The 25,151-nt window shown below is 49.7% G+C and overlaps 1 protein-coding gene across 1 annotated transcript in view; it reads right to left on the bottom strand.

Annotated features, from left to right (window-relative positions):
* Positions 1-25,151, bottom strand: part of SARDH (sarcosine dehydrogenase) — a 118,580-nt gene that overhangs the window by 23,511 nt on the left and 69,918 nt on the right. The window contains exons 13-17 of the mRNA XM_015406747.1: positions 21,801-21,914; positions 18,349-18,487; positions 16,305-16,418; positions 13,904-14,051; positions 12,476-12,569 (exon numbers count right to left, since the gene is read on the bottom strand). Coding sequence (XP_015262233.1) covers positions 12,476-12,569; positions 13,904-14,051; positions 16,305-16,418; positions 18,349-18,487; positions 21,801-21,914 — 609 coding nt within the window. The remainder of the gene's footprint in view (positions 1-12,475; positions 12,570-13,903; positions 14,052-16,304; positions 16,419-18,348; positions 18,488-21,800; positions 21,915-25,151) is intronic.

The raw sequence follows: 25,151 nt of genomic DNA, 5'->3' as shown, positions 1-25,151 counted from the left end.
TATATGTTATATTAATAAACACACACATATATTATAATATTACATATAATTATTATATTATATAGTATTTATTATATAAATACATATAGGCCCCGATCACACACAGAATTTGCCATGGGATACTCACAAATGCCGGCTGGATCTTACTGGCATGATCAAACGGACACATCTGGCCAGCGTCTCGCACCCGTCAGCAACCCGTAGCAGTCAGCCAAAGAAGCAGAGTTTAAAAGTACCCAGGAAAATCCACTATCAACTGGTTGCGATGGGCTGCAGCTGGACGCTTTCCGTGTGATCGCTCCAGCGCGCTCCTCTCGCATCCCTGCTTCCTGGTTGGAGTGTGGCGGAAACACCTGCCGGTGGAAACAATGCCGTCGCGTCTGATCGCGTTGGGGCACGTCAAATTGTGACGGCGCAAATCTCCATGCCTCCCATCCGTGTTTTCCGGCATGTGTGACCGGGACCATGAATATGTAAATACATAAATAATTTCATGAAGGCTTCAGGGAGACCTCTGACAGGCCTGACCATGTTTGGTGCTTTCAGGAGAACTGATGAGATAGGAATTTCGAAAGCAGGGGACAGCGTCCCACTCCAGAGCCAAGAAATCCCCTCTCAATCTCCTCAGGCCCATCTCTGACATACAGATAATCCAGCTGCAGGCTCAAACTGGGTCCAATTTTCCTTGACGTAGATAATCCAGAAGAAACTACGGTTATTGCTGGAATTCACTGGAATCTCAGACGTCTGTTCTCAGACTGAGACCTGCTTTAAATTAAGCCCTAAAGGAAAGCAGGGATACAAAAGGAGAGCTCTACAGTAAAGGAAGATAATGCAATTTGGAGAGAAGCCCTTCCAAGGGTGCAGGTGCATTTTGGAGGCTGTTTTATGACAATAAACTTCACTCTGTGAACATTCTGCTCCAAACTGTGGGGATTGTGTGGACTGGTTAGGATCCAGGAAGAAATAATTTTTAAAAGACCCACAAGGGTCATCTGAGCTCATCTCATTCTCTCCAAATGTCTTTCCAAATTCTCAGGTCATGGACATGGTCTACCAGACTGATTGGGTCATGGCTGACACATCAGGTCACCTTAGGCTCTTTATCATTTTAAAAATCTGTTGAACCTCCTTTGACTAAGTGACAGATTTTGTTGGCCTCTCTCACCTCTTTGTCCCACATCGAAGTGGATTTATCTCCTGTACATGTACCAATTGGAGACCAACAATTTCCCAAGCTTCAATATTTGCTGGAGGCAGAAGAAAGCATTCACTCTTTTCATGAACATTTTTGACAAAGTTAAAAAAACCCCTACTATTTTTGCTGCTTCAAAAGGGTTCGCAGAGTTATGGCACTCTGTACCCGATAGTGGTCTTGGAGGACGGAACCCACAGCCAACAACGTAGTACACGCTTATCAGGAAAGGTAATACTTTATTGAAGAGCTATAGATGCATTAACATAGGCACTGTTAAGAATGACGACTGTCCATGGGGCATAATAGGATATAGGGTATTCGTATGCACCCCCCCCACTGCCCTGGCCAATGAGCGACCCTCCCGTGCACGGGAGAAAGAGCTTCGGCCGTTTAGCACTGAAGCTGGGAACGAAACACTCTCTCACGGTTCCCAAGAAACCAGACATCAACATCCCCACCTGCAATACTTAGAGATAAGTGTTGTAGCAGCAAAGAAGCACAGAAGGAATGCAAAGGCAATTAGAAGACAACCAACCTCCCCACCCCCATGGCAGCATAGCTGACACATACTGCCCCCTCAAAAAATTGGTTCACACCAGTTATACGGGAGGTCGCCCGGGCATTCCGGGAGTTCTCCTGGTTTGTCCAGGAAAGCATGATGAAACTTCCACAACAGTACAGGGGCCCAAATATCCCCTACTTCCACTCATTCGAGGTGCTGGGGTCCAAAGTCTGCCCATTCAACCAAATACATCAATTTTCCACGTTTGATTTTAGAGTCAAAAATATTGATTTTAGAGTCCAAAATATTTGAAATTTCATAATGTTCCTCACCCTCAACCAAGATTGGAGGGGGTACCAGTTTTGGTGGACGCCAAGGGCTAGAACCAGAATCCTTTTTCAGGAGGCTGAAATGAAACACAGAATGCAATTTTCTCAAGTTCTTGGGTAAATCCAGTTCCACGGCCACCTCATTGATTACCCTTTTCACCGGAAACGGCCCAATGTACTTCCAACCCAGTTTTCGACTAGGGCGTAAAAGCGGGGTGTTTTTTGTAGACACATAAACAGAGTCTTCAGGCTGCAGAGCCCAACCCTCCACCCTTCTCTTGTCAGCCTGGTATCTGTACGCTTCCTTGGCAGCATCTAAAGTCTTACACAGTAAAGGCCAAGAGTCTCATAACTGTTTACACCATAGAGCAGCATCCCCCAGCCCCAAGTCATTGTCCCCAGCCAGGAACGGGATGGGCGGGCTACCATAACCATACAATGCTTTAAAAGGAGACATTCCAATAGAGGAGTGCCACATGTTGTTATAACAGAATTCGGCCAGGGGCAAGAGGTAGACCCAGTTGTATTGTTGAAAGTTCATAAAACTCTCCACCCCCATTAGTTTCATTAGCTCCCCCCAGAATTTAGACACGAACTGAGACCCCCTGTCGGAGACCACCTTAGTGGGGAGCATGTGTAAATGCACCACGTCTCGGAGAAACACCTTCGCCAATGCTTTAGCCGTAGGCAGGGAGGCAAAGGGGATAAAATGCGCTCGCTTAGAAAATAAATCCACTACCAACCATATAACAGTCATTGTTTTACTCTGCGGGAGATCTGTAATAAAATCCATGGAGATAACTTCCTAGGATCAGGTCGGAGTAGGTAGTGGGTGCAACAGCCCAGGGTTCCCCCCCGGTCGCGGTTTACTCATGGCACAGATCTAACATGACTTGATTTGTTGTTCAGTCGCACAGTCGAGTCCGACTCTTCGCGACCCCATGGATCATCTCCCGCCAGGCCTTCCGGTCTTCCGCCGTCCTCTGAAGTGTGCTCAATTTCATATTCGTTGCATCGATGACACTGTCCAACCATCTCATCCTTTGCCATCCCCGTCTTCTTTGATCTTCAATCTTTCCCAGCATCAGGGTCTTCTCCAGTGAGTGCTCCCTTCTCACTGTGGTTCAGATCATGAGCTACTCATTGCAAAATTCAGACATGACTTGATAAAGGAGGATAAATCCTTGTGCATCAGTGGCCACCAAAACTGACGTTGCAATAGCTGAAATGATTTCACGAATCCCGGGTGTCCCGACAGTTTGGAGCCATGCACTGCTTGTAACACCTCCCCCCGGAGTGATAGGGGAATGTATAGTTTATGTCCTCTATACCAACAGCCATCTGTTTGTAGCTCGAAATCACCCTCCGCTTCGAGCACAGCCTTGTTGCCCTCCGAGAAAGCTGAGGCGAACTTACTGTGCCAAGTTTCCTCCCCCGCCCCCTCTGGCTGGGAAGGGTGGTGGTTCCGCATCACAGTGGGTGGAGGATCATGGCGAGCTTGGCTGTGTGTCGTCACCACTCCACCCAAATGTGAAGGCACGAACACCGACTCCAACACAACTTCCCGTTGGCTATCGTGCTGGGGTAGGGTATTTGCCAGGGAGTTTGCTGAGCCGGGGAAGTGATGGAGGGAGAACTGGAATTTGGAAAAGAAATCTGCCCAGCGGAGCTGTTTGGCATTGAGACATCGAGGCGTTTTGAGCGTTTCTAAGTTCTTATGATCAGTCCACACCTCGAACGGGACCTGCGCCCCCTCCAACCAGTGTCTCCAGGTGGATAGGGCGAGTTTTATTGCCCCCGCCTCCTTTTCCCAAACAGACCAGTTCCGTTCAGTGTCATTAAACTTCCGAGACATGTATGCCAACGGATGCAGCAACCCATCCCCTCCCTCTTGGAGAATGCCCCCCCCCCATGGCAACATTCGATGCATCAGTTTGCACAATGAACTTTATAGTTTTATCGGGGTGGGCAAGGACTGGCTCCGAAGTGAACAATGCTTTGAGGCGTTGCAAAGCCTCCTGACACTCCTTACTCCATGGCAACGCCGAGCCCGGTTCGTAGCCTCCGGGCCCTTTCCCTTAGTCCGTCAGGGGTAAGACAATAGTTCGTCCTGAGCCAAGCATACTCTAGGGTTTTCCACTATCAGCTGCTGACCCCAAGTTGGGTCCCAATGATTTTCCCGGCACCTGGAGCGGGAATCTGGCGGCTGGGGTGATCATGAACGGCCGTTCATCCCAGTGATTCCCCACCCCAACCCGCAACAGTACAGTCTCGTATTCGCAAGGTACTTTCATAGTAGACCCATCCATTTGGGTAAAAATCAATGGGTCTTCCAGCTTCACCACCCCCACCTCTAGCCCCATCACGAGTGAGGGGTTGATAAGATCCCTCCCACAGCCCGAGTCAATGAGTGCCCGTACACGGATATGTGTTCCGAGGCTGGGGTTAATCAAAGTCACTGTCATGAAAAACAAGGGGGGAAAGCTGCTCACCATTTTAGGCGCCTCCGGGATCGGGTCCTGCTGCTCTGCGCCTCTCACAGCAGGACCGGGCCTTTTGCCCTGGCAGTAGCTCGATTGCACAGTCAGAGTTGCGGTGGGGGGGGGAAGCTCGTCGGCTTCTTCGCCAAAAACTTGAGCTAGATCTCTATACTCCTGAGGGATTTTGGCCAGTTCTTCATTAGCTAAGCACGCTCGAACTTGGTCAGTGCCAGGAGCAACTCCCCACTTCGGGTTCCAGAGATGGCCTTGGCATCTGGGGGAGATGAACTTTATAATCCTGTCACCCCACAAAATATAGGGATCATGTCCGTGGAGTCATAGGTTTCCCAGCACCAGGGGGAATCTGGCCCCCGGGGACACAATAAAAGTCTGTTCCTCCCAATGGTCCCCTGCCCCCATGCATAACGGAGCAGTCTCGTATTTACAGGGCTCTTTCATCGGGGACACGTCCATTTGGGTAAAGACTAAGGGCTCGGCCAGCCAGACCACATCTGCATCCAGGCCGGCGACCAAGGAGGGGTTGATTAAATCTCGCCTACACCCTGAATCGATGAGGCCCCAGACCCTAATGTGCGTGCCCAAAGTGGGATTTATAAGAGTCACAGTCACGAAAAAGAGGGGTGGGTAGCTGCTCACCACTTTATGCACTTCTGTCGGTGGGTCCTGCTGCTCAGCGCCACTTACAACAGGACCTGGCCTTTTCCCGCCGGCACCGTCTCCTCCTTCCCGCGCGACTCATTCTCCAACACATCCACCTCGGCTTGCAGGGTGCGGGGGCCTCTGGCTTTCGCCATGCCCTTTTTGGGAAGCACGTCGCTCCAGCACTTGTCACTTTCTTTCCCCGTCGCTCCTTTGTAATGGTTTCCTTTCCCCAAGGCTTCCCGTCTCCGTTGTCTGCTGTTTTCCTGATCTGCATTCCGAGAATGAGCAGCCACACAGCTGGAAGCATCGTTCAGTGGATTCCTAGCTCCTACATGAGAGCTACCTTGGCCAACAGTGACACTCTGCGTCTCAGGCAGGGAACTGCAAGAATTGCTTTTATATCTTCCTGAAGTTTATATGTAGAGAAGAACAATCTGTTTTCAGGTGGGGAAGAAGAAAAGTTTTCTGGCTTTGTGGATAGTATATATCTACATTTTTGTATGTGTTTATTTTGCTACAACAGTAGGAACACCATTCCAAACAGCCTCATGCAAACAGCACAAACATGAAACAATATTTGGGGAAAGTGGCCCTGCAACTTGTAAACTCAGTTTTCTGTGATTATCATGGAATATTTTGAGACCTGTTACTATTCACAAGAAATAGTAAGGATGTCAACTCTGTTTATGCCCTCTCAGATTCCATATTCTATTCTGCTATATTTATTCATGATGTCATGAACCACAACAAAACATATGCAAAGAATGAACACCATACTGCAGTTACAAAGGTTACAGTGTCATCATTAAGTGGAGAACACCCAAAGAGCATCAAGTTAAGTCAAGCACTTTCCCCTTCTGTAAATAAATAAATAAAAAAAAATAGATTAACACAGATCTTCTTGATTTTTACTACCCAGTCCTATATATTTGAGGCTAAATTCTGCTTCCAGTGTCTAGGAAAAGCAGCCCTCACCACCAGAATTAAATAGAGGGAAATTACCTGGATCCGCCTTGGAAATCCTGCCACATGCTTCAATAAACTTATTTCTGGCCTAGAGGGATCTCAAATTCATATCCTACCTCCAGTTTTTCCACGGATCTTAGTCCAAAACTCAATAGGGTGAAAAGATTGCTGCCAAACGTGGATAAAATTGGCCATCAGAAAATTACAAAAGCAACAATGGCCAGTGCAGCTTCTATACATCATAGCTAATTTCTGGCATCAAATAAAACTGATGAACGACTTTAAAGCAGGTTTTCTTAAAGCTCCAAAAAGACCATAAAAGTGGATCAATGAGTTAAAACAAAGCTCCATGTCTCATCGGGTATCACAGAACCGGTATCATCCATTTAGCTAAAAATGTATAAAAAATTAGTTGCTGAAGAATAACTGAACAGGACAGTATATGTTTTTGACAAAACATGTGTTGCTTTAGATTGACATGACATTTCAAAACCTGACAGCCTCTGAAGACATGAACTTTTCAGTACTTTGCTGGCAAAAGCTTTTCAGTGTATTTATTTATCACATTTATAACCTGTCCTCCCCGCAATACAGTTAAAACCAAATAAAACCATATAAAACAATTCCATTATTGATAAAGTTTTATAAAGTGCTGAAGATAGTTACTCAAGATGGCTTATTTCAGTGTCGTCTCTAAAAACCCTTCTGCATATATTCAGAGTTACATTCATATATCAAACATCTCTCAAAAGGTGAGATCATTGCTTCTGAACTACTTTATACAAAACATTTCTATTGGCCCAAATTAAGCTGAAATAAAGGTACTGTCTTCTTTTGTCACTAAAACACAGGGCCAGGTTTACGTAAGGGCGTGAATGCTAAATAGCACGCTACTACTGCTTGAAATGCTGCAAATATGATAAAGCCCTTTTCAATCAACCCCCCAATATTCACTGGTTTCCCGTTTGATAGCAACAAAAGTCAAACAAATAAAGCAGTTGCATCAGCCCCATAAATAAAATAATGTGTTGTGAAAGGAAAATAATAATTTATACCTTGTCCGTGCTCTCCATCTCAGAATTTAAACTTTTTTCTCCATTATTAAGGATAGGCACACCAGATGTGTTGTTGCACAGAATATTGTCTGCAATCTGAATATTGGGAGCCGGGTGACCACGGCCCCCCCCAGATGGGAGGGGGAAAAAACAGAGTCCATGATGATCTCACGCTGACTGTCATGTTGTGGGAGGCGTGAAAGCGCGTCAGCCAGGGAATTAGCCGCCCCCGGGAAATGACGAAGTGTGAATCGAAACTTAGCGAAGAAGTCCGCCCAACGAAGTTGCTTAGCGTTGAGAGAACGGGGGGATTTCAGCATCTCCAGATTCTTATGATCAGTCCAGACTTCAAACGGCAGTTGCGCCCCCTCCAGCCACTGCCTCCAAGTGGAGAGAGCCAGCCGGATCGCTGACGCTTCCTTTTCCCAAATCCCCCAGTTTCGTTCGGCATCAGAAAACTTTTTAGACACAAATGCCAGGGGATGTAACCGACCATCTTCCCCTTCTTGCAAAATAGCGGCCCCCATAGCCACATCCGAGGCATCAGTTTGGACAATAAACTTCTTAGATTCATCAGGGCGCGCCAGCACCGGCTCGGAGGTGAACATCAGTTTAAGTTTCTCAAAAGCCTCTGCGCAAGCAGGGGACCATTTAAGCGGGGCGCCAGGTTTCGTAGCATCAAAACCCTTCCCTTTGGTCTTTAGCAACTCAGTCAGGGGAAGGGCAATTTGCGCGAAATTCTGGATGAAATTTCTGTAAAAATTGGCAAATCCGAGGAACATTTGCAATTGTTTGCGGGTCCTGGGGGGCTCCCAGTCAAGTACAGCCTGAATTTTAGCAGGGTCCATTTCAACCTTCCCCCCAGAGATGCGGTATCCCAAAAAGTCAATGCATGTCTTGTGGAATTCACATTTTGACAGCTTAGCAAACAAGTGGTGTTCATAAAGTCGCTTAAGGACCTGGCGCACCAATTTAATATGCGACTGGAGGTCCTGAGAGTACAGCAACACATCATCAAGGTAAAGGACCACTCCTTTGAATAGAAACTCATGTAGGACCTCATTGATTAGGTTCATGAAGACCCCCGGAGCCCCTTGAAGGCCGAAGGGCATAACGAGGTACTCAAACTGCCCCAAAGGGGTATTAAATGCAGTCTTACTTTCATCCCCCTCCCGGATGCGCACACGGAAATATGCATCCCGGAGGTCAAGTTTCGAGAAGATCTTGCCCTTGGTGGCCTCAGCTACCAAGTCCTTAATTAATGGGAGGGGGTAAGCATTGGACAAAGAAACAGCGTTCAAACCCCTATAGTCAGTGCACAACCTAAGCCCCCCGTCCTTCTTCTTTCGGAAAAGTACAGGCGCGGCGAAAGGGGAGGAAGCCGGGCGAATGAAACCTCGGGCTAGGTTTTTATCAATAAAGTTCCGCAGTTCGACTTTCTCAGCCGGCCCCATCGCATAAATTTTACCTTTGGGTAATTTACAGTCAGGCAAAAGTTCAATAGCACAGTCGATTATGGAGCAATTGTCGGGTGTCTCGCATTATAGTGCGACAGTCCAATTCCCACACATCCAGTCTCCCATCCATGTCCAGACCTGGACTGGTCGATGATCTTGGTGGGAACAGGATGGGTCTACCCGGGGTCATTCCGAAGCTCCCTGAGCTAGACCGCAGGTCAAAGATACTGTCCTGACTCCTACTCCCTGGCATCAACCAGGTAGTTTGCGTGGAGTCGCCCAGATGCCGGCCCCAATCCCTCTCTTTACGGCGGTAGGTCACTCCTCTTCCCAAATGCACCGGGATGAACAAATCCGTAGACCTAAGTGTGGCCCCTTGATCCATGGAGACTGGCCCTCCTGGGCTTGCTGTCGTCACGAGCACCCCCGTTCCCGATGTCGTGGTGGGGGTCATCACCGGCACCGCCGTAGTGATTGGGGTGGGTACCACTGTGGTAACCGGGGTGGGTACCGCTGTAGTGACCGGGGTTGCCACCGATGTGGTTGTCGGGGTAAGTACCCCTGCCCCACCGGGACCGCTCATCTCGCTCGGGAGAGACTCGGCTTGATGGAGGAAAAGTGTTTCCTAACGATTCTGTCAGGTTCAGCACCAAGTAAATATCTACACACGTTTCCAAGGAAGTGTTATGCTTTATTAGATTAAAAAACTGGTACCATATCCACAGGATTATTGTTAGGAATAACCAAGGGGCGGAAACATCCCTACATATAGCAGGATGAGGCAAATGGCTAAGCAAATGATATTCGAGCACGCACGGGGGGGGAATTCTCCCAGCAGGAGGATACGTAATAAGCGTGAGAGTCTCAGTGCCTCATGAGAGCCGAAAGATTCACACCAGGGGTGGAACGCAAGCCCTCCCCCCTTCACAAGGCCAGACAGATAACGTAGTCTGGCAGCACTGGTTCCGGCAAGCGGCAGAGCAGCGAGCAAGCCAGGATCAGAGAAGGGAACAAGCAAAACATGGCAGCTAGGTGTCACCTTGCCCTCATTGATGCCAGCTGTGCACATACTGATATCTGACTGGATACAAGCTGCAGTGATATTATCATATTAATTGTGGGTGACCCTCTAACTAGTAAGGGTCACCCACATGATTATTCCAGAAACTACTGCCCCCATTCTCAACTGACTTTGTTTGCCCTCAGTAACAACGGCATGTATTCCAGTCTAAAATAAAAGGAATTGGTGGGGGCAATACAACATGCATAAAGAAAAGACACAAAATTCAGGTACATCCACTGATGAAGTCCTAAAGGATAAAGTAATGTGATCTTCACTTATCCACATCTGGAGTAAAGTCCAGGCTGCTTAAAGTATCCTAATGAGCTTCCCACATTCCAGAACTCTTCACAGTTGATAAATATCCTGCTTGAAGCAGATGCTTGAGGGTCCTATTGATAGAATGCTACATTCCACCCTCTGTTGAACTGGAAAACACCCCTCTTAACAGCTGGTGAAAATCCACAGCTGGCATGAAATACAGGCTAGGAGATACTGCTGATGTAATGCAAATCTTCAAATTTTTCTGGAACTGAAAAACTTCAATGGCAGGCCAGTCCAATGGAATTTGGTTTGGGCATTTTCTCAATGATGAGTCAACCAAACAGTAAGAATATAGGAAATCCTGGAGGCTTTGCATTTGTTCACAAGAACATTGCAAACTCTCTCTCTCTGTATCAGCTGCCACATCCACACCTTCTGAACTCTGAAATGTTTGTTTTGGAGACAGCAGCCACAATGTCCTTAGGAGCAGCAGCAAAGATCGAGGATCAAGTGTTATTTTGGGAGGGCTGAAACAAGCTTATAATTCCCCCGCACTGACACTTCATCCCATACAACGAATCTTAAGAGCCATGAAAAAAGTGTGTCTTAATTCTGAAATTACTGTAACATATTTTACTTGTCTGGAAAGTGCCAGCCTTTTCTTTAATGATAATGCCCAGCCTGAGAGTCCTACAATTTGTGCACTGTTTTGCAATTTTGGGTCATTATCTTGTCAATGACTTAAGTTATTTGTTCTAATGGACCAACCAGGCTGCAAACGTAAGGCCAATTAGCTTTAAGGTTTTATTTTTATGGTCTTTTTCATTGCAAAACTATGAACTAGCCCCACCCCCCATTTCTCTTCGCAAGGTCCCACTAAATAAGACAGGGATGGCTCGGTGACTTAACAGTTCTTGCACCTTCTCCCGCAGTTTTTGATGTGTGCTGGCTTGCTGAAGGTTGTTTTGAGTTCTGCCACAGTTACTGGCTTTTCAGAATTGGTGAATACCCCTTCCTTTTTTCTTTCTTTTGCCAGAATACTGAAATCCTCACTCCTGCCCTTGGACAAATGATTTTGAATTTCTCATCCCACCATCTTGACCTAAATGCCTGTTTTATTCCGCTCCCTTGTGTGAATCCAACCCATGATTCTCTGTTTTTGCCCCATTTTCTGTTTCCGTGCACCAAATTTTCCTCAACAAATATATGTGCTGACTAATCAGCATTATACATTGCTCATGTGAGAATATGTACTATACACGCAAGTACCGTATACACTATGTATTAAAGCCATGCAAGATACAAACACAATCACAGATAAATCTAGAGAAGCCAAAAGCAAAATCAGAGAACATAAGAACATAAGAGACGCCAATGTTGGATCAGGCCAAAGGCCCATCCAGTCCAACACTCTGTGTCACACAGTGGCCAGAAATACCAGTGCCATCAGGAGGTCCAGCAGTGGGGCCAGGACATTAGAAGCCCTCCCACTGTTGACCCCCCCCAAGCACCAAGAAGACAGAGCATCACTTGCCCTAGAGCCCCTAGCTATACCTTGTGGCTAATAGCCACTGATGGACCTCTGCTCCATATGCTTATCTAATTCCCTTTTGAAGCCATCCATGCTTGTAGCCGCCACCACTTCCTGTGGCAGTGAATTCCATGTGTTAATCACTCTTTGGGTGAAGAAGTACTTCCTTTTATCCGTTCTAACCCGACCGCTCTGCAGTTTCATGGAGTGCCCACGAGTTCTTGTATTGTGAACTGGACACATTGAAAGGGATAGAAATGAAAATGAATATAAAAATAGAAATGAAACTGGGCCTGTCCACTCCGAAGCTCAGGCTCCAGGAACTGGGCAGTGTCCTCTCCAGACCCAGTTCCCAAAAAGGCCACTAGTGGCTCAACGTGGGAATTGCTTTCGATGCTGACAGTTTCTTATTCTTGGTTTAGGCAAAAATGATCCTCCAGAAATCATATGATTCCACAATAAACCGAATTCTATCAGTTTCCCAGGATACTCTTTGGAAGTTCAGAAAACTGGACCAGGCTCCAAATTAATCTGGTTTGGGCCTCTTGGGCCTCGTTCATGGCAATGGGCTGTTTTATACTCCACCTTTCCTTGTGGTTCAAGGCAGCTTACAATAATAGTTACAAACATTTTCAGTTAGAATACAAAATAAAATAGCAATCTCCAAATTCCCCCCTCCCCAGCTTCATTACCAATTCTGTACCATCAGTGGGGTCCTCACTGCATTACTTATGGGAGGAAAGGGGTGAGCTATACTCACAGTGGGGACCTAAGCTGTGCTTTCCCGGGCGGCCATGGGAAAGAGCCCAAAGTAGCAGGGAGCAGAGACACCCTGATGTGTCATTCCTGTGTACTGGCTCCACACACCGGCTCGCATGGAGACAGTGGTCCCTCTGTAAACCCTTGGCCAAATGCTCCCTAGCACAAGAGAGGCCTCTGGAGCAGCCAAGTCCAACCCACAGGTTCCTACCATGCAGCCTGCCGCTTTCACCAGCTTGTGGGTGGAGAAGGGAAAGGCCTCATTGCTGAGATCTGAATCCAGCACTTCCTGCAAGATGCTGCGGCTGCAAGGGAGAGGGAGAAAAAAAAAAACAGGTGAGAAGGACACGGAAACCAACAGCCCATCAATGACCTCTGGCAGGGCTCTTTGCCCCAGGCGTGGCAGGAAGGAAACCCACCGGCCTGGACTGGCCAGCCTCTCTTGCTTCTCTGCCTGCACTTCGTGAAATCCAAAGTCATATCGGACCAGAAACATTTCATAAAATCTCAAGTTTCTACAAACTCTGAATCTGATGTCATATTTCACACACAGAGGGCCAATGAATGAGAGGTGAGTAGGTCCTTGCCAAAGGGACCACATTCTGCCACATGCCAGCGGCTGGCGGTGGAAAGCACTGTCAAGTCATACCACACAGACCTCCACTGTCAGATACCTGAAGAAGTGTGCGTGCACTTCATGAAAGCTCACACCTTGAATAAAACTTTGTTGGTCTGAAAGGTGCCACTGGACTCAAACTCTGTTCTGTTGCTTTGGACCTGAATCTGTCATCAGCGGGCACTGAATGTGTAGGATCAGGGCACTGGTCAGAAATAGGGGTGCTCTGGAGAAATGTGGAATGTGTGTGTGAGACAGAGAGACTGAGCCAAAGAGAGCGGGCGTGCACACAACTCTAGATTGCACTACGGTGACTGCTTGTGGTTGTGTGTGTGTGTGTGTGTGTTAAGCGCCATCAAGTCACTTGGAACATACGGCAAAATCTCCCATCATTCACAACCTTGCTCATGTCTTGCAAACTGAGGGTCGTGGCTTCCTTTGCTGAGTGGTTATGGCTACACTTATTGGTTGTCATTTCCACAACAATAATTGGGGATGCTCCAGAGTTCAGCCAGGTCCTATTTATTTTGTGCAAACTCTGTGGAAGATTCAGGGTGAAAACATAGACAGGTGGGATTGTGAGCAGCCCCCTCCTCGTCCCGTCTCTTTCAGCTGTGCTCGCTCACTCACTGTGCTTTTGAGAGGGCTGGGCAGCAGCTGCAAATTCAAAGCAGCATGCAGGCTGCAAATCCCCAGCACTGCAAAACTGCTTGAATGCAGCAGCTCTTGCACGATGCATCCTGCCATCAAGCACTGCTGCACATCTTAGAACCATGCATCGTAAAAGGCCCTTGAAGTGAGAGATACACAAAACCTTCCTGAAGTAACCTCTTTAAACTCGTGGAAATATTTTTAAACTTCCTTCCAAACACCTGCAGAAGCCTCCAAAAAGTTCACCTTGTTATTTTGCTTTCAGGAAAAATTCAGCAAGCTCTTGTTGCTGTCACAAATACCACCCACACCTTGATCTCCTCAAGACATGGGCAACATGGTAATCAGATTTCTCCCACCTGCTCCCCTCACCTGGATGGTCCTTGAATGCTGATCATCCCAAGTTCTTCTGACTGGTCAATCAACTGGCACTGAAGCTTCTTGTCCTGCAGAGTCTTGGTGATGTGTGACCAGTTCTGCTGTGCTACGGCTCCCCCAATGGCAAGGTAGTAGCCATCTCCTGCAAAAGGTACCAGGGACTGTTATCCAGGTATGGTGTACGAATTCCTCTGGCACACAAAGACATGGACACACACTGGTTGGGAGGGTGCACCATGGGCACAGCCCTGCCAGAACAAGGCCCTAGATTTTAGATGGAATCCATGGTGCTGGGGAAATTCCTGGGGCCTGCCCAGTGTTCTCAGAAAGTGGGTGGGCCCAGGTAGGGGTCTGTCTGGCAGGGTTTTTGAGGAGGCACTGGAGATCTGACATACCACGCAGACTGAAATAACATTCTGGCAACAGCTGCCACCCCATTATTGGTTTTACTCACTTTCACTCCTCTTTCCCAGGATATTTTTTAAAATATATATTTTTTGAATTACCCTCCTTCTCTCCTGGACTTGGGCTTCGCCTCCTGAGGTGGCCATTTTATGGTGCTCACAGGCAGGAGAAGGTTGGGACCCGTCCCCTAGGCCGTGCTGCTATCAGGCACAGAAGCTAAACAAGGGCAATCTACACCGCTGAGCAAAGTGCCCCTATTGCTGCTTGCCCTGCTACGCAGGATTAACCTGTGCTGAGAACATTCTGACGCTTCAAATGGAGCCTCCATGTTTAGCAGCAACACCGGCTTCTGAGTGCAGCTTACTGGCAGGGGGGACAGACAGAGCTGCTGCCTTCAGGCCCTGCTCCTGAGCCTGGTCCTTTGCTCCGATCCAGCGGGACTCCTCTTGTGTCAGTGTAGCACGGGGAGAGTAGAGTTTTGTCCAGATGTGAGACCACACAGATTCTTTCTTCAAGAGGAGAGCTTTATTAGGTACCTGGTCTAGCTAACACACCAAGGTGTTATTGAAAAAGCCAGACCCCAAGCTTTGCAGTCACAAAAGTTATATACAGGTTTTAATCATACGTCACAAGCCTCAAGCAGTGGAAAGTTTTTAACCATATAGCAACACTTTCCTTATCAAAGGGAACATCTTGGATGTGTATTCTCTTTTGCTTGCGGTTACAAATACTTATTCTTTGCATCTATGAAGCTTAACCACAGACATAAGTGAGACAGAGATAACAGCAGTTAGCTAAACAGATCACACTTTGCAGAGGAAAAGGCCTTTAGAGGAAGTTCCAAACCACAAGCCTTTAGGTGAACAACAGGAAAAAGGTGGGGGGTCAGAGTTTTCAGAGTCAGGCTATTCAAGGCCTGAAAACTTCTGAAAACCTTGTGTGGTACATGAGACAGGGCTACTTACATTATTAAAGTATTATTTTTAATATTTTGCTTCATCAGTCGGATGAAGAGAAGTTCCCTGCATCCACCTGGCCTCGTGCCAGCAAGCAACAAATCTGCTGGGGCCTCATTTCTTTCCAGTCGCCCTCGACGCCCTCGACGGTGGCAAAGGCTGGCTGCTGGGAGGCCACGGCTGCCCCCGGGGTTGGCTCAAACAGCAGGCACTGCAGCAAACTCAATTGGCCCTTGGCTGGTTTGCAAGGACCCACCACGAAAGAGCAGCGATTGGGTTACAGCAGCTGACAGACGGAGACTCGGGGAGGGCGGCAGTGGCCACGCGGCCGTCTAGCCAAAGGTAACGAAATCAAAGCTCACGCCAGCACCAACAGCCGACAATTTCCCATCCCCAAATCAAAGACAATGTTCTCGAGATCAAGAGGTCCCAGTGGAGGCCGGTCATGCTTAATCTACCAGTCTGGAGAATGGCCTCTTTGGGCAGCAGGGCCAGGGCTGCCAACCTCCAGGTGAAGCCTGGTGACCTCCTGGAATTACGACTGAATTCCAGACTACAGAGATCAGTTCCCCTGGAGGACATGGCTGCTTTGGAGGACATTATGCTCTATGGCATTAAACCCTGCAGAAGGCCCCTCCCCAAACCCCACTTTCCTCGGGCTCCAACTCAAATCTCCAGGATGTTAGAAGCCTGGAGTTGGCAACTCTAGCCAGGGTGTTTTGTCTAGAGAGGTTCATGGTTGACAGAGAGGGGCTTGGTGTCAGGCCCAGCCGTGGAGCCAGCACACTTTGGCCCTTCAGGACCACTTCAATCCTGGGCAGGACCCAGGGAAGAGCAAAGAAGGGTTGCTGTGCCCCCAGGCCCATCAGAGCCACACAGCTCCCAACCTTCCCAAAGGTGGTGGGCCCCATCTCCAGAACCTGCTACTTCCTGGCCCTCCCCACAGAAGACTTTGTCTAAACACGGACACAGCCACCACCAAAATGACTCTGAGAAACACCAGCCACTATGCAGGGTCACGTGTGTCTTCTTACCTTCGAAGGCTGGTGCCAAGGCTGAATCATGGCTGCCAGGTGCAATTGGGCTGACGGTCAGGTCACTCTCGACTCCCCCACGGTCATTCAGCATGCACGTGTAGACAGTCGTCCCTGGAAACAAAAAAGGAGGCCCCAGAAGGATGGAAGGGTATCGGTCGATCACTGGTAGGAATGGCGCTCATTGAAAGCGGAGCCGCTCTTGTGAACACACAAAGCTGCTTTATGCTGCCTCAGATCCTGGCAGCCACTCTCCGGGGTCTCTGGCTGAGGCCCTTCCCATCGCCTGCTACCTGATCCTCTTGCCTGGAGATGCCCCAGAGACTGAACCCGGGACCTTCTGCACACCAAGCAGAGGCTCTACCACGGAGCCACGGCCCCTCCTCGAGCCCCAGCAAGACTGTTCTGAATCATCCGGATCCCTCCTCAGTCGCCACTGAGCTGGGATGTCTCACGAGGACTAGCCAAAACAAGATGAGCTCTCAGGAAAAGGTGGATGAAGGCAATGAGACACTGTCCCTGTGACAAGCTCTCCAGAGCAAATGCCCAGAAAGCCATCTCCAGCTGGGGAACACACGTGCAGTCTTCTCTTCTCCAGTGGGCATTGCAAAAAACAATCCCATGTATGCACGCATGAGCACACACATGCGCAGAATCCTACAGGTTTCAAGCATGCTGGAAAAACTGTGAGAGTGCCTACTGGCTAGGTTCAGCCGAGTCACCGACAGGCCTGTGTCCCTTCCCCCAAGGGCAGTGTTGTGACAGTATTTAACGTATTCGTTCATGTTCTTGGTGAAGTGACATAGGGACATATAATAAAGGTATGTGCTGCCGTTTCATTAAAGGGAGGGGGACACAACGCTTGGAAAACCTGCAAGGGGTGTGTAAGGGCAAGGCGAGCTGAGATGTTGGGCTCACCCCTCTTCTGTTTGTTCAAGTCCAAGAATCATAGAATTGGAAGGAACCTCCAGGGTCATCTAGTCCAACCCCCGTGCACAATGCGGGAAATTCACAACTACCCCCCCTCCACACCCGCAGTGACCCCTGCCCCACGCCCAGAGGAAGTCTCAAATGTTCTCTCTCTTCTTGGCTCCAGCTCCTCTGAGCTGCCCTTCTTCTCTTCCCGAGTACCAAGTGGGATACCTTCTCCTGCTTATACCGGGAGCTCCTCGTCCGCCAGAGTACAAAGCACAAGGTCATGGCTGATTCAAGCTCTCGCAGGGCTCAGGAGGCTCCTGTGCCCACAAGGCCAGATTCTGGATGCTGGGGACGACGGGACTGGCCAGCTCAGTGGATCCAGAGCCCCCTTTGCCTGCTCAGTGCTGCGTGGACCAAATGCCCACTGAGACCGCTATCTGTCCTCTCCCTCAGGAGGAAGCAGAGGGGGAAGCCCCTGAGGAATGGCGATGCCTGATCCATTGCTTTAGGGCTGCAGATCTCAGCTCCTTTGAACCTGGGTTCCCCCCCCATTCAATTTACTACTCTGCCTTCAAGGACCCCCAGCCAAGAGATGCAGGTCATCTTTTCTGAATGGGTGATCACTGAACATATGAGCCCGCGGTATACAGAGTTGGACCATGAGTCCACCTAGCTCTGTATTCTCTCTTCTGACTGGCAGTGGCAGTTTTCCCAATCAACTCATATCTTTTAACTGGGTGAGCCAAGGACTGAACTTGGGACTTTCTGTGTGCAAACCCGGGGCTCTGCTGCAGTTTTTACGGTGGTACACACCTCACTTCTGCATGGGAAAATCTGGAAAGGGGCGAACCTAGTTAGTCTTGCTGCCTATGGCTTCCCCATCACGGCCATAATAAAATCTAGAGGGGCTGTGGCTCAGTGGAAGAGCCTCTGCTTTGCACGCAGAAGGATGCAGGTCCAAGTGGCCAGCCAGTATTTTCAGCCGGCACTGGACGTGAGCGGCGTGATGTCTGGCTCAACATATAATTGTCTGGGAGGGGACTGTGCACTCAGTCCAGCAGAAAGCATCAACAAAATTGGCACTGCGACACTGGTGTCACAGAAAATAACTAGTTTGGAATTGTACCTGGGGGCTTGCTAACATCAGCCGTAAATAGCCAGTTGGCTGCCTTCCCGGCCTCGGGGCCAACAAGGTAAAATTTGCCGAAGTAAGACATGTCGAACACAGCCACCGCATTTCGGCAGGTTAAGCACTCGTTCCTGATCTAAAAATTCAAAAGACAGACACGCAGTAGTGAAGAGGCCACGCCACAGTCCTCTTGATCACATACCGAGAGGCAATAAAAACCACTTGCAAGAAGTGGCAGGCAGGCAAGAGAGATAAAAGAGAAAGATAAAATCATGCTGGATCTTTTTATATCTTACTTTAAAAAATGAAGACTTCCCTTGGAACATTTTTTCAAGTGTAACCACCAAGTTCACTCCTCCCCTGGAAGTCCTACCCTTGACATTTATCATTCATCACATTTACTCTTATCCCCACCCCACCCTGGGGCTTGAATTCATTTCTCAAAAGCAAAATTGCACTTGATGTAGCAAAGAACAGCCAAGGCTTCCTTTCGCGCCACAGGGGCCTTTTGTGGGCCTGTCAGCTTTGCTTGGGGAAGTCAAACACACTAAACTTGAATCGATGGATAGGGCAAAACTAGGCAAGGTTGTGTGTTTCTCCAACCAGCCGGCATAGAATTGGGCCCTGGATTCAGCGCACGAATGGGTGGCGAAATCTCCAAAGCCAGAGGAGAGCACGGCCCTTCTGTCCCCTTTGCAACTTTCAAGCCACTTTGAACCAAGAGACAAGGCAGGAAATAAACGATTAATGAACAAAATAAATGAATTTCTTCCCAGGAGTAGAAGGAGCAAAACACACGATGGACAGAATATGGCAGGTACTTCATTTGCATAACAGAGGACAGTCCCATAATTCCGGCGTCTTGCTTTCAAAAAGCTGGGCTGCTTCAAAAGCACGGCTCCAAATCTGTGCACATGGAGGTATCTTCCCAAGCAAGGGGAGCCAGAGGGGAAGTCCTGCACCAGGGTGACCTTTCTCCGTCAAAAGGCCCTTTCCCCCGGAGTGCATGCCTTGGAGGCTTGGAAGCAACACTGGCCTGGAAGCTCTGCCCCCGGATCACGGAAAAGGAGGAAGGGGAATCTGCACATGCTCAGAGACAGCAGAGTCGCTCCTTATTCCCCAGTTTCAGTTCTCAAGCTGCTTTTCTCCTGCCTTGCTCCCAGCAGGTGAGGGAGTCTTGGGACTGCGGTTTCACAGCCTTCGTCTCAGTCACTGACGCTGGCCTAGCCGAACGCCAGCCTTTCCGGTGGCCTCCGCACCCAAACCTTGACTGCAGTGTAGGGTCTGCAGGTAGGGTTGCCAGACGCCAGGCCTGGGCGAGGGTCCCCCCGCTTTTGGGAGCTCCAATCCACCCCCGACCAGCTGGCTGGTGGAGGAATCCCTGCCCACAAGCGCGACCACCCACCCGGCCACCCCTCTCCTTCCCCTCCTGCCCGATTTAAAGGGCTTCCGCTGATTGGCGGAGGCCCTGTGGCTTGCTCATCAGCTGGAGGACCCTTTAAATTTTGCAGGAGGGAGGGAGAGGGGTGGCCGGTCATGTTTGGGGGTGGGGCTTGGGGGCATCCCTGCACACCCCCAGAACAACACCCCACAAATCCCGCCCCTGGTGCGAGAAGGGGAGCTGGCAACCCTGTTTGCAAGAGCTGAGCAAGGATGTTACTGATCGAATGTTCTGGAGGACACGGATTCAGAGGGCCGCCAGAAGTCAGAAGTGACTTGATGGCACTTCACACACACACCGGGTTGCCAGCCTCCAGGTGGTGACTGGAGATTTCCAGGTGGAGGTTTCCTGGTATTACACCTGATCTCCAGGCGACAGAGATCAGTTCCCCTGGAGAAAATGGCCACTTTGAAGGTGGACTCTACTGCACCGTACCCCACTGAAGTCCCTCTCCTCCCCCAAACCCCATCTTCTTCAGGCTCCGCCTCCCAAAATATCCAAGTGTTTTCCCACCTGGAGCTGGCAACCCTACTGCCATGGCCACTGTTCATTGCCTTTCAGAGGCAGGCAATTCCACAGCTGCATGAGACTCGTCATAAGGACCCAGGGCATTGCGGGAACCAGTGTTCCCTCCAAGCTGAGTTAGTATGAGCGAGCTCGCAGTTTTTCAGCCTCCGGCTCACACATTTTTGGCTCCAGAGAAAACTAATTTATGCAGCAGCCCAATCGCTCGCTCACCACTTTAATGCCAGGAGCTCACCAAGTGGAATTTTTGCTCAGAAGACTCCACAGCTCAGAGGGAGCATTGCAGCTTCCCATAGGCAGAAGGCACTATAATACCCATGCCCCTGCTTCTTCTTCCCTGAGTCCAGTCCAGTGGCAGTCAGCCAGCTGTGGTATAGTGGCTAAGAACAGCGGACTCTAATCTGGAGAACCGGGTTTGATTCCCAACTCCTCCTCCACATGCAGCCAGGTGGGTGACCTTGGGTCATTCACAGTTCTCTCAGAGCTCTCTCAGCCCCACCTACCTCAAAGGGTGTCTGTTGTGGGGAGAGGAGGGGATTGTAAGCCGCTCCGAGATTCCTTTGGGTAGTGAAGAGCAGGGCATAAAACCAACTCTCCTCCTCCGCACTGCATACAAAAGGTGCCAGCCGCAATCTCTGGCCTCTCTTGGCAAAGCAGCTCAGACAGGTGGACTGAGGAGGTCTCGCTCCCTGATGCCCACTGCAGGAGACAGTGCTCATGTGCCCACCTTGCACCCTGGGACACATGGGAAGGGCCGGGCACCATAAACAGGGTCTGGGCCGAACTGCAGGATGACAGTCCCTGCTTCAAGCTAAGCCTGGACTTCACTGACGGTCTGTTCCCTCCTCATTTTGGCTTGCACTAGTGTCAGCTAGACCTCTAGCTGCCATGGAGTGGGGGGGGGGCCATCTGGAATTTTAAGTTTATTTTCTCTGTGCCTTCAGTGTCCCTTTATCTCTGTAACATGAGCATTTGACCTTGGTGTCTAGCACCAGCTTTCTCCTGGGAAACTGGACCTGTTAGCTTTGGCGGGCTTCTGCCTGTTCCGTGATTGGCTCCAGGCCATCAGGGGGCTCTCTTGAATTATGTATATCTATTTGCTTCGTGAGCTTATTGCCAGTACTGAGACGAGATGTGTAAAGACAACCTGCACACTTCAGCGTTTCAATAAACTTTACTTCTTTGCAAGAAAGTTGTTGGGAACTGATTGCTGCAGGAGTCTGAAAACCAGGAGCCTTCACAAGCCTCACTACTCCCTGTGAGGAAAACCAGCCCCACCCTCTCACTCCTCTGCTAGTTTTCTGCTTGCAGGGATTATAGGGGGAACCACACAACTGTTCCTCCTCCACCTGTGCCTTGAAGCAGCTAGCCCCCCTCCGAATGATGCTGCACGAGGGGATCCAGACGCAGTCCAGGCGGTCCTTGCGACTGACATGGTTGCTGGTCAGTCTCTCCTTCCACACTCACAGCACAGTGTACTCACCACTTTGTGATGGGCGGGGAAATCAAAAGTGTACTCGTCCGACAGCAGCTGGTTATAGGCATAGTCCTCATGAGGTTTATGGCCATATGCCCCATAATAGTCGTAATCCAAAACCTACATTGGAAAATCAGAAGCAAAGAATGGAGCCTTTCTTCTTCCTGGGTGGAGCCTTTCCGACACCACCTGGAAGGTCCAAAGCCCTGGGACTGTCTCTATGACAACCAATTCTGGGACAAGTTCTGTGCCACAGGGCTGGTGTGTGGAAATCCAGCCACAGCCCGCCCAAACCCCACCTGCAAGAACTCTGCCCTCTGGATGTGTACTGTGGAGGGAGATCGGTAGTTGTGGGCAAGCTGACCACTGGGCAGTGCATTGGCTGTTGTCAACTGCCTCATCACGGAACTACTAAAGGCCGATTCACCCCTGCCCATTCATCCGGACTGGAGTCTCATGCGATGTACGGACAAGCTGGCAACTGGCCTAACATAGCAGACAGACCTTCTATGTACCCCCACCACCACCACCACACAACATCATGTCAAAGTTTCCAGGAAACCAGTTCACACACCCAGGCTCTCTATGCATGTAGCAAAAAAGGTGGAAATAGGATGATGAGAAGCAGGAGAATAGATTGCATAATTTCTGGGAAACGCTATGTTTGAAGCCTTACCCAAGTTTTTTAAAAAACGCACAACTCCCTGCAAGCAGAAAGCTTGCACCGTAGGAAAAACAATTCTAGAAAAACAGGGATGCCAGTCTCTAGGTGGGACTTGGGAATCCCCCAGAATTACAGCTCATCTTCAGAGTACAGAGCAGTTTCCCCAGAACAAATTGATGCTTCGGAAGGGGGACTCTATGGCACTGTACCCCACTGAGGTCCCTGTGCTCCCCAGGCTCCGTCCCCAAATCTCCAGGAGTTTCCAACCTGGATCTGGCAACCCATCCCCCCCATCCCCCACCAATGGCCAGGGGAGCCTTGCTATCCTAGGTCTAGCACAGTCCTTTATCTTGCGGGCTGGTTTTCTATTTGTGGGAGATGTTTACATAGCACAGCAAGGAAAACTAAGGCACCCTCTGCCTGAAGTCTAAAGTGAGGCAGTCCATAAGTACAACGAGCTCTAGAAAGAGGCTCTGGGTGGGTGCCCTGGCCTTGGGGACTCAGTGTCAATTTGCAGTGGTGACCTCAGCAGGGTATAATGACACAGAGATTACCATTTTCTCCAGGGGAACTGATCTCTGCCATCTGAAGAGTAGTTGTAATTCTGATTGATCTCCAGCCCTCCCCTGGGGACTGGCAACAATAGTTCTCCAGGAGGAAATGGCTGGTTTGGAGGGTGGAGTCTATAGTATTGTACCTGTCTGAGGTCCCACCCCTCCTCAAACCTCACTCTCTCCAGGCTGCACCCCTCAAATATCCAGGAATTTCCCAACCTGGAGCTGGCAACTCTCTCTCCTTCCCAGCCAACCATCAACCTACCTTTATCTGCCCCTCAGACTTCAGCTTTCCATCTCCTGCCCCCCACCTGCAGCCTCTACCCTGTTCTGAAGCCCTGACTGATACGTCACACTGGCGGTGATGGGGGGGCAGTTAATCAGGGTATAAGGACACAGAGTCCACCATTTTCTCCAGGGGAACTGATCTCTGCCATCTAGAGAGCAGTTGTAATTCGGAGTGATCTCCAGTCCTCACCTGGAGATTGGCAACAATGGTTCCCCAGAAGGAAAAGCACAGTCTTTCTTTGCAGTGGGGACCAAAGCAGCTGACATCTCTCCCCCTTTTGAGCTGCACAACAACCCTGTGAGGTAGGTTAGGCTAAAAGTCTGACTGGTCTGAAATCACCCACTCAGCTTCCACAGCAAGAGCCTGGATCTGGCAGACCCCGCTCTGAAGCACTAATTGCTATGCCACACCGGCTGTGGTATTGCCTGGTATGACAACTGAACTCCAGACAACAGATCTCTCTCTCCCCCTGGAGAAAATAACTGCTTTGGAGGGTGGCCTCTATGGCATTCTGTTCAGCTGAGGTTGCTCCCCTCCCTAAACTCTAGCTTCTGTAGACTCCACCACAAAATTTGCCAACTTGCACTGGCCCCAATGAGTTTTCTCCCAAAGGCCAGAAGAGGCATGGAAAGTGTCTCATCCTTCGCCTTTTACTGGCAGAACCAAGCTTGGTTCCCTAGCAACAGGCACTGAAGGGAAAGTAGGGTTGCCAGCCCTGATTAGGGAAATACCTGGAAATTTGGGGGGTGGATCCTGTGGAGGGCAGCATTTGGGGAGGGGAAGGACTCAGCAGGGTATAATGCCATAGGGTTTACCCTCCAAAGCAGCCATTTTCTCCAGGGGAACTGATCTCTGTCATCTGGAGATCAACTGTAACAGTGGGAGATCTCCAGGTCGCACTTGGAGATTGGCGACCCTAGGAGAAAGTCAGCCACACAGCAGGAGGTTGAAGAGAATGATTTGATGGCTGCTGGCCCACCTTAGTAGCCAGCCAGGCATGGCAGAGCCAAGCAGGAGAGACAGTCATTTTCGCAGTTTGTTCTGAAAGTGGCCAAGCTGGCAGTAGGCGGAGAGAGGAGCGGATCCAGCCCCCAGCCAATGGCACGCAAGTACTCTTGAGTGGCGGTTGATGGGCCAATGGCTGATGGAGCGCACTGCACAGCCAATGGGAGAGCTGGAAATGGCCAATACATTGGAAGTGGCCAATTATATATATATAGGATGTTAATGGAGAACTGCCCCACTTGTCCATGGCATTTGACAGAGCAAGGCTTAAAGGAAGCAAAGGAGAAGCCCCTGCTGCAAGGCACATATAACCTACTCTGGGACAGCCAAGGGAGCCGGGGGACGAGAGGGAGTCTACGCAGACCCTGGAACTCAGGCTTTGTTTCAGCTGCCCTGAGCTCCTGCTAATGCAGGGGTCCCCAACGTGGTGCCCATGGGTGGCAGGGTGCCCACCGACACCTTTTCTGGCAGCAGCCCCCCCACAGCACAACAGTCTTCATGGTGTGACTGAAGGTAAGCTGTGGCAGCCATTTTGTAGATGGCTCCGTTTCCTGCAGCAGCCATTTTGTGGCTGGGCCCACCACAAGGTATCAGAATGCCAAAGCTGCCTGCAGGCTCAAAAAGGTGGGGGATCCCTGGACAAACTTTTGCAGTGGGCCAGGACAGAGGCAGCACAATGTCAGGCGCTGTGGGAAGCAGCGAGGAAGAAGAGAACAAGGACTGGAGGGCAGCAGGAGGGCAGTGTCCAAAAGAAGAAGAAGAAGAAGAAGAAGAAGAAGAAGAAGAAGAAGAAGAAGAAGAAGAAGGAGAAGAAGGAGGAGGAGGAGGAGGAGGAGGAGGAGGAG

The sequence above is a fragment of the Gekko japonicus genome, unplaced genomic scaffold, assembly GCF_001447785.1.
Source record: "Gekko japonicus isolate JY-2015 unplaced genomic scaffold, Gekko_japonicus_V1.1 scaffold427, whole genome shotgun sequence".
NCBI lineage: Eukaryota > Metazoa > Chordata > Lepidosauria > Squamata > Gekkonidae > Gekko > Gekko japonicus.
This window is presented reverse-complemented; position numbering and strand designations above follow the sequence as displayed.